A 10,000-nucleotide genomic window follows, 5' to 3' on the forward strand; every position below is an offset into this window, starting at 1 on the left:
AGAAAAATATGGTAAACATAATACATTCTTTGGCCCAATTTTCTCACAGCATATATTATTATAATATGTACGACATGCTTTGCTACAGCAAACTTCCAAAAAAACCTCAGTGGATAACAAAGCTTGAGACCAATAGAATCAAAATTCTTAAATTCTTCATCTAAGAATTCTGGACTAACAACCCGAAGAGCTCTTAGATACATAGAGGAAAAAATAGATTGTTTCACATTGTATCTGATGTATTTTTCTGAGTAGGTATATTTTTTAAAGTATATTTCATCCACCAGAGAATTTTTCCAGTCCAAAGATATGGCGTAATGACTTCTTATCACGCCATACACAGCCATTTTTTTCTCCTGTGGATTTGTTCATTGTTATATCACGTTAATGTGATTTCTCTGTGTTCTCTGTGTTCCCTGTGTTCTGACACATGTCACATGGCATCCTGGAGTTGCACCTCGTAACAGGGATGTGTCACATTACACCCTGAGGAAACACCCAGTAACTGGGGCTAGAGGGGGACGGGGGTGTAACAGGACACCATACAAAAAAAAAACTGTACCTTAGGTGTGTCATAGGACACCATACACCCACACTCTGTACCTTAGGTGTGTCATAGGACACCATACACCCACACTCTGTACCTTAGGTGTGTCATAGAACACCATACACCCACTCTATGTACCTTAGGTGTGTCACAGGACACCATACACCCACACTCTGTACCTTAGGTGTGTCATATGACACCATACACCCACACTCTGTACCTTGGGTGTGTCATAGGACACCATACACCCACACTCTGTACCTTGGGTGTGTCATAGGACACCATACACCCACACTCTGTACCTTGGGTGTGTCATAGGACACCATACACCCACACTCTGTACCTTAGGTGTGTCATAGGACACCATACACCCACACTCTGTACCTTAGGTTTGTCATATGACACCATACACCCACACACTCTGTACCTTAGGTGTGTCATAGGACACCATACACCCACACTCTGTACCATACGTGTGTCATAGGACACCATACACCCACACTCTGTACCTTGGGTGTGTCATAGGGCACCATACACCCACACTATATACCTTGGGTGTGTCATAGGACACCATACATCCACACTCTGTACCTTGGGTGTGTCATAGGACACCATACACCCACACTCTGTACCTTGGGTGTGTCATAGGACACCATACATCCACACTCTGTACATTAGGTGTGTCATAGGGCACCATACACCCACACTATATACCTTGGGTGTGTCATAGGACACCATACATCCACACTCTGTACCTTGGGTGTGTCATAGGACACCATACACCCACACTCTGTACCTTAGGTGTGTCATATGACACCATACATCCACACTATGTACCCTGGGTGTGTCATAGGACACCATACACCCACACTATGTACCTTGGGTGTGTCATAGGACACCATACACCCACACTCTGTACCTTAGGTGTGTCATATGACACCATACATCCACACTATGTACCCTGGGTGTGTCATAGGACACCATACACCCACACTATGTACCTTGGGTGTGTCATAGGACACCATACACCCACACTATGTATTTTGGGTGTGTCATAGGACACCATACACCCACACTCTGTACCTTAGGTGTGTCATAGGGCACCATACACCCACACTATGTACCTTGGGTGTGTCATAGGACACCAAACACCCACACTATGTGCCTTAGGTGTGACATAGGACACCAAACACCCACACTATATACCTTAGGTGTGTCATAGGACACCATACACCCACACTCTGTACGTTAGGTGTGTCATAGGACACCATACACCCACACTCTGTACCTTGGGTGTGTCATAGGACACCATACACCCACACTCTGTACCTTAGATGTGTCATAGGACACCATACACCAACACTCTGTACCTTAGATGTGTCATAGGACACCATACACCCACACTCTGTACCTTAAGTGTGTCATATGACACCATACACCCACACTCTGTACCTTAGGTGTGTCATAGGACACCATACACCCACACTCTCTAACAACAGAAACAAGCATCCACTTCGGGAACTATAAAATATTCACAATTGCACAGTACAGGAAGCTTTCAATACCAATTTGCATTTACAGTTGCCCTGTGTGTTGTGTAGGGATCATCTGGCCCCCACTCCAGCTGCTGCATCTGGGTTACCCTGAACTGTTTCTGGCCACTGTGCTATGACAGCTTAAGGGGAATCACCAAAAGTCAATCAGAAAAACACAGAGGCAAACAGACAACAACACACTATGTCAGAGAGACAGAGGGTGTCACTGAGAGAGACAAAGATAGAGATAGGGAAGGAAGGAAAGAGAAGGGTAGGATGTTTGAAGAGAAGACAGGAAGAGAGGGGGAGGATATCTGAAGAGAGGGGGAAGAGAGATGGATGAGGAAGATTAGGAGAGAGGGGTAGGGGAGAAAGAGAAGGAGAGGAGGGTAAGAAAGAGAGAATATTGGAGAGTGGGGGATGGGAAGAGAGATGAGAGAGTAGGGAGATTAGTAAAGAGGAAGAGGTAATGAAGAGGGAGGAGAAAAGAGACCCGGGCAACGCCTGGTACCCCTCCAATTATAGTGTATAAGATAACCAATTTCTCAAGCCAATATAGAGACACATCTGAGAGTATTCAAGACACTCAACTTCATGCCAAATAACACCACAGCAAGACGATGCAGACGACGAGGCACAATAACAAGGCTGAAGATATGAGGACGAAACCACACGTCAGAAAGTGAACGAAACACCACGTTCTGGTCCGACCTGGACCGCTGGATTAACGAGCCTCACATACGACTTGATAATGGTCCACGACGGACCGAAACGTTGCCGTCTCTCCACTTTCTGACATCTGTGGTTTGGTCATCCTAACAAAACAATGTTATCGCATATGTGAAACTTGCAAATATCAGAGTAGCCTTCAGATCCGTCGACGAAGACGCCTTCGCAGCAACTTGTCCAACATATGTGTCCAGCACATGTGTCCTGCACATGTGTCCAGCACATGTGTTCAGCACATGTGACTCTCGCCGGTACACATCTGGGCTTGAACCTCGATCTGAAAAACAAAATTCAATAGAAAATATTCCGAGATATACAACAAAGATTGTTCCGAAAAATAGAGTGAACAAAAAGGACATTTTCAAAGCGCGAAAACTAGCCCAAAAGGCCAGAAGGCCAGAGATGAACACCTGAAGTACGAAAGGGGGCGGGGGCAGATGTTTTGAAACACATGTTGGGTGAAAACCCGTGACTGAGGGGTCAGAAGAGGAGCTGTAAACTCTATAAACCTATTACCAATTAAAGTACGATAGATAACATTAACAAACGGAGTTATTCCAATAACTGGAATGACGTAGCTTAGGAGCAGACGCAACCCCAACTCCATCTAGGTAACGCCATCACTCTCCCTCACGCCTCACAACCCCTTTACTCTCGAGTTAACAAAGATGAGGGAAGCTCTCACTATTCCCCCCATTACATCCATTATCCGCCTGCGTCGTTAACTGTACTGGCGAGACCTCTTTGTCTCAGCTGGGAAGTCATAGGTGTTATATCTTAGAGTCAGTGTGATATTGACGGCGGCTGGAGGCTTATGGGTCCTTAGAGAGGGACTTCAAATGCAGGTCATGTTTTGAATATGTCGATTCTCCATTGGATTTGGTGTGTGTGTGTGTGTTTGTGTGTGTGTGTGTGTGTGTGTATTAAAATCTGCTGAATGTAACCCAACCTAACATAACCTAATCTTTCCCAATATAACCAATAATAACCTAATCCATTTCAGCCTACCCTAAACAAACATAACCTAACCCAACTCAACTCAAGCTAACCCAACCTAACATAACCAAACCCAAGCCAACCTAACCTAACCTAGCCAAACCAAACCTAACCTTAACTTACATCACCTAACGTAACCTAACTTTACCTTACCTTACCCTACCTTACCATACCTAACAACGACTTTAATTATATATTAATTTGAACAATCAAAACATGAACTATGTCCGAAAAATTCAGAGTTACCAAATTGAAGCCGAGAGAGAGAGAGAGAGAGAGAGAGAGAGAGAGAGAGAGAGAGAGAGAGAGAGAGAGAGAGAGAGAGAGAGAGAGAGAGAGAGAGAAAGAGAAAGAGAAAGAGAGAGAGAGAGAGAGAGAGAGAGAGAGAGATAGAGATAGAGATAGAGAGAGAGAGAGAGAGAGAGAGAGAGAGAGAGAGAGAAAGAGAGAGAGAGAGACAGAGAGAGACAGATATTCGAGCAGTGAGAAGTTAACAGTCATTGTCTCCGTCAGGTGAGCAAGGAATGGACGCTGGGACCTGAGCTGTGCGACATGTGGACGGCCTCAGACGTCCTCTGCTGCACGGCGTCCATTCTCCATCTGGTCGCCATCGCCCTCGACAGGTAGGTCTTACAACGCCGCCCCTCTGCAGGCCTTACCATCCTTACCAATCTTTAAACCACCCAAACTAACACTTTATCAATCAAGTGTTAGGTGTTCAACACTATAAAAGTTAAGAGGAGTTATTCTTCGTTTTGTTCAATAGTGTTCGGTGGAACCACAGGTTCTATGCGCTTTTGTTTAATGCTGTTTTATTTAATGATGAGTTTAGTCACCTTGAAGGTCTTCAGATGTTGTGTGGATAGCATCAACATCACAGGGTGGCGGGGGGGAGGGGGTCAGGAGCAACAGCTCATTGACTTCAGGGATGAAAAACTCACCAAATTCATCACCTAAATAAAATAATAACATTAAAAACAATCGTATGGAATCTGCAGCCATCAACCCTTGCATCCCTGTTGAGCAGAATCAAGGAATATTCAACATGGCCTCTCACATTGTTTTAATTAACCCCGAAAATTGTTAAACTGAGACTGAATTAATTTCATAGCTGACTGGCCTCTCTGCCGCCCTCATAACACTCACAGACCTTCATACAAACCATTTATTCCCCCCTCTATAAGTCTTTGGTCAAACTTACCATATTTGCCAGCAGAGATAAAGCTCAATAGGTCTTATTTTACGATTCTTACTTTATACAAATATTGTGTTTATTATCAAAACTTAACCCTGGAAACACACACCGTAACTGTCTTTATTTTCTGCTTGTTACAAATTGTAATAAAGTTCTTACATCTTGGCTTAACGTATTTATGACGTATTAGAACGTTGTTACAACTTGCTATATTGGTTGTTTTAACTGGTTAGGAGGTGTTAAAATTAGTTCGAACGTTGTAGCAACGTCGTAGTTTCGGTGTGTGTTTGGCGGGAAGATGTCCCCCCTAGAAGAAAATAATCATCTTTATCTTGGCAAATTGATGGGTTTTCTTATTCGTCGACAAATACCGTTTGCAAATTCCTCGGGGACGCAGCGTAATCTATTTCTCAATTCCACTCTCAACTTCCTGAATCTTTGCATATAAATGTTAGTTTATGTTTAATTAAATACATTTTGATTTGATTTTTTTTACCACTGTCTTCATTTCAGAATTGCTAAGGATAGTTAAATCATGGCATTTTATTCTGGCTTTCTGTGAGAGTATTTGGCTGGCATAAAAACTATAAATTATTTAGATTACTTAATCAGTTGTGACTATAAATTAGTCACAACTGATTAAGTCCTCATTCAACAAGGTGACTGCAAGTTGTAACTAAAACTTAGTTTTTCATTTTTTAAAGCCTTGATATATATATATATATATATATATATATATATATATATATATATATATATATATATATATATATATATATATATATATATACTGTTTCATATATTTTATGTTTTTTAATATTAATGGAATGTTACAATGCCATATCAGGAGATCCCTATAAACTAGGCTTACATATTATTGTGTTTAAATTGAATATCATATTAATCAAATTGATATTTTTCACTTCAATGTACATGTTTACAGATAGATATACATTTTTTTAAACTTTCCGTCATCCAACTCGCTCTTATCCAACTCTTCCTCATCCATCTCTTTGTCATGCAACCCAGCCTCATCACACACCCCCCCCCTCATCCATCCCCCCTTTCCCTTTTTCTTTCTCATCCAATACACCCTCATCCATCAACATTGACTCACACACCCCCCCCCCCATCCCCCCAACTAGCTCAGCCCGTGGAATCCAATTTACGTAATGAATGACGGAATAAAACAATCCCGTTATATTTTACGATAAATTCCCAAGTTGCTAGTCATAATACAGCTTTACTCAGCGCGAACAATGGATGACAAACAAGGGGAGGGCTACAACAGCCGCACTGATCACGTGTTTGTCTCTTAATGCTGAGTTTCTGATAGATAAAGAAGAGTGTTTGGAACAACGTCAGCTTTCTGTGTTCTCTCAAGGCATAAGTAGCACACACACACGCGCGCGGGCGCACACACACATACATACACACACACACACACACACGTACACGTGTTCACTCAGAGATAAGCATGCACTCAAGAGAGATACATTTTGCAAGCACTCAAGAGACACTCACACACACACACACACACACACACACACACACACACACACACACACACACACACACACAGAACCCTGTATACCACTTATGTAAGACCAATCCTGGAGTATGCAGCTCCAGCCTGGAGTCCATACCTAGTTAAACACAAGACAAAGTTAGAGAAGATTCAGCGGTATGCCACCAGGCTCGTCCCGGAACTGAGAGGATTGAGCTACGAGGAAAGGCTAAAGGAGCTGAACCTCACATCCCTGGAAAACAGAAGAGTAAGGGGAGACATGATAACCACCTACAAAATTCTCAGGGGAATTGACAGGGTGGACAAAGACAAACTCTTCAGCACGGGTGGGACACGAACAAGGGGACACAGGTGGAAACTTAGTACCCAGATGAGCCACAGAGACGTTAGAAAGAATTTTTTCAGTGTCAGAGTAGTTAATAAATGGAATGCACTAGGAAGTGATGTGGTGGAGGCTGACTCCATACACAGTTTCAAATGTAGGTATGATAGAGCCCAGTAGGCTCAGGAATCTGTACACCAGTTGATTGACAGTTGAGAGGCGGGACCAAAGAGCCAAAGCTCAACCCCCGCAAGCACAATTAGGTGAATACAATTAGGTGAGTACACACACACACACACACACACACACACACACACACACACACACACACACACACACACACACACACACACACACACATACACACACACACACACACACACACACACACACATACACACACACACACACACACATACACACACACACACACACACACACACACACACACACACACACACACACACACACACACACACACACACACACACACAAAATTGCCTGACCACTTGGGCTGGATGGTAAAGCTACGATCTCGCTTCATGCAGGTCAGCGTTCAATCCCCGACCGTCTATTAAGTGCTTGGGCACCATTCCTTCCCCAAATCCTAATCCTGACCCCCCTTCCTTCCCAGTGCTATATAGTCGTAATGGCTTGGCGCTTTTCCCCCCCCCCTGATTAATCCCACCCCTTCTCCTCACCCTGAGGATCTGGTGAAGGTAAAGCCATGAAACTGCTCCCCTAAATCTCCTGTCAAGAGATTTTTGCCTCAACGGCTTATTTCACTTCCAAATTACAGCAAAACCATTAGGTCCAAATCAAAAATTGTTCGCAAGTCAATACACTCAACATTGAACCTGTACACAAATAGCATGAAGGGCACTAATATCATGCAAATTCACTGCACCATCATGTCTATCCCTCGCCCCACGTCCCTTCCCTTCCCTCTCGATCTCCCCCTAGCCTTTACCACCTTATCTCTTATCCACCTGGCTATACAAATGTTTGCAAATGTGTGTGATCTACCAGATGTTTACAAATGTGTGACAAATGTAGATGTTGAGACCAATATACTGCCACCTAACCTGACTTACCAGTGACTGAGTCCACTGTTGTCCCGCAGGTTCTGGGCGGTGACCAACGTCGACTACATCCACCAGAGGTCACCCCGGCGGGTGGGCGGGATGATCGCCGTCATCTGGGCGGTGTCCTTCCTGATCTCCGCCGCCCCCATGATGGGCTGGAAGGATCCTGATTGGCACGAGCGCCTCCGCAATAAGACTTGCATCATATCCCAGGACCTGGGCTACCAGATCTTCGCGACCATCACGTCCTTCTACCTGCCGCTGGCGGTGATTCTGGTGCTCTATTGGCGCGTGTACCAGGCGGCGCGGAAGCGCATTAGGCGGAAGATTGGCACCAATGCGCAGTCTGCGCTCTGCCGCGGCCCCGTCACCATCAGCGAGACGACTACCTTCACTAGGATGTCGTCGCAGCCCTCGCCGGAGAAGACTTCTAATGGCAGCACTCTCAACGGCCATCCGATTGACGGCAGTCGAGAGGATTCGACGTCGGGGGCAGCTGCCGCAGGCGCCGCAGCCTCGCAGGTCGTGCCGCGGCACCTGCGGCGGCGGGAATTCGAGTCGCGGAAGGAGCGAAAGGCAGCCAAGACGCTGGGGATTATCACAGGCGCCTTCGTCATGTGCTGGCTGCCGTTCTTCATCCTGGCGGTGCTGATGCCCATTTGTACCGTGTCGTGCAACTTTAACCCTTATCTCATCGCCACTTTCCTGTGGCTGGGGTACTTCAACTCCACCCTCAACCCCATCATCTACACCGTCTTCAGTCCGGAGTTCCGCAACGCCTTCAAGAGGATATTGTGCGGCCGTAAGAGGGCTTTCCAGCGGCAGTCTTCGCGGTTCTCTTCGGTGAGGTTCACGCGGTCATAGCAGAGCGTGGTGCCGGGGGGACGGCGGTTGGGCAGGGGGCGGGCCCTCTGCCCTACTGCCACCCTGGGTCTAGCGGCTGCCACCCACCTGGCCAGCCTGCCACCCATCACAGAGTCCACGCTGTGAACCGCATGCGGTTCACAGTGTGGGCCGCCGTCGCCCCCCTCTTCGGTATAGGGGCGGCGGCCCCCCTTCCCCACGGCACCACATCCACATTCTCAAGTTAACCAAACTATTCTGCTACTATGTAGTTCTGTACAGTTTCTGGCGTCTGTGTTCTAAGGTTATATGAACTTTGTATTATCTATGGTGCTGTAATTCTGTAAGAGACTCACTCAACGTTTGTAAATACGTGTGTTTGGACAGTTGATATCTGGCACAAGTCAGCCACACACCTGTATACATGTGTTTGCTTCAGCCGGTGCCTCGACAATCATACTTGCTCCTAGACATATATATATATATATATATATATATATATATATATATATATAATCAGTGTTCGCGTGGAGACTCGGTGAACAATGTCAATGAACTGTACTAATAACAAAGGTGATATGAAGATCACTGGTGCATTATCTGTACCTTACAATACCATACCTGTGTACCTGTTCTTTAAAAATAGTTTATTGTTCCAGTTCGCACCTGTGATTTTGACTTCATTAACACCTGCTGCACCTCGCGCTGTGTTGCTCATCTGTCTCACTGTTCTCGTGTAACGCGTATGTGAACAGGGATAAACGTGTTATGTTGTCTTCCACTCTCTCTCTCTCTCTCTTTCGTTTCCTCCTTCCATATTTCTTGGTGGAGATATTCCTTTCATTTTGATCTATATTTCTATTTCAATTGGGATTCTCTTCACTTTCACCTTACAGTCTCTCTAATCTTCACCTTCATCAAAGTTGTCCTCCTGGTCACTACACATTATCGCTCACTCTCATATCATGTCTTTCTCATGCTGTGTAACACATATTCACTTTTAAGATCATTTCTTTATCATGATAAATGCTGCTTTCCTTTCACTTCGCCTCATTTTCACTTGGGTTTCATATCATAAAAAGTGTATGATCGCATGTCACGTAAAAGGTAAACACAGAACTCATTTCACTATCATTTTAGAGCATATTCACTTGCCTCTCACATTTACCCCATTTCTCACATTCAGTCCTGCTCATGTTCACTCCTGCTCATGTTCACTA

General features: G+C 44.9%; 1 protein-coding gene across 4 annotated transcripts in view; it reads left to right on the forward strand.

The window, feature by feature from the left end:
• Positions 1 to 10,000, forward strand: part of LOC123750456 (5-hydroxytryptamine receptor) — a 136,144-nt gene that overhangs the window by 125,354 nt on the left and 790 nt on the right. For all 4 annotated transcript variants that reach the window (XM_069336313.1, XM_069336310.1, XM_069336311.1 and 1 more), the window contains 2 exons: positions 4,321 to 4,430; positions 7,976 to 10,000. The exon at positions 7,976 to 10,000 is cut by the window's right edge and continues 790 nt beyond it. In XM_069336313.1, coding sequence (XP_069192414.1) covers positions 4,321 to 4,430; positions 7,976 to 8,801 — 936 coding nt within the window. In that variant the 3' untranslated portion in view covers positions 8,802 to 10,000. The remainder of the gene's footprint in view (positions 1 to 4,320; positions 4,431 to 7,975) is intronic.

This window comes from Procambarus clarkii, chromosome 35 (assembly GCF_040958095.1).
Source record: "Procambarus clarkii isolate CNS0578487 chromosome 35, FALCON_Pclarkii_2.0, whole genome shotgun sequence".
Classification (NCBI taxonomy): Eukaryota; Metazoa; Arthropoda; class Malacostraca; order Decapoda; family Cambaridae; genus Procambarus; species Procambarus clarkii.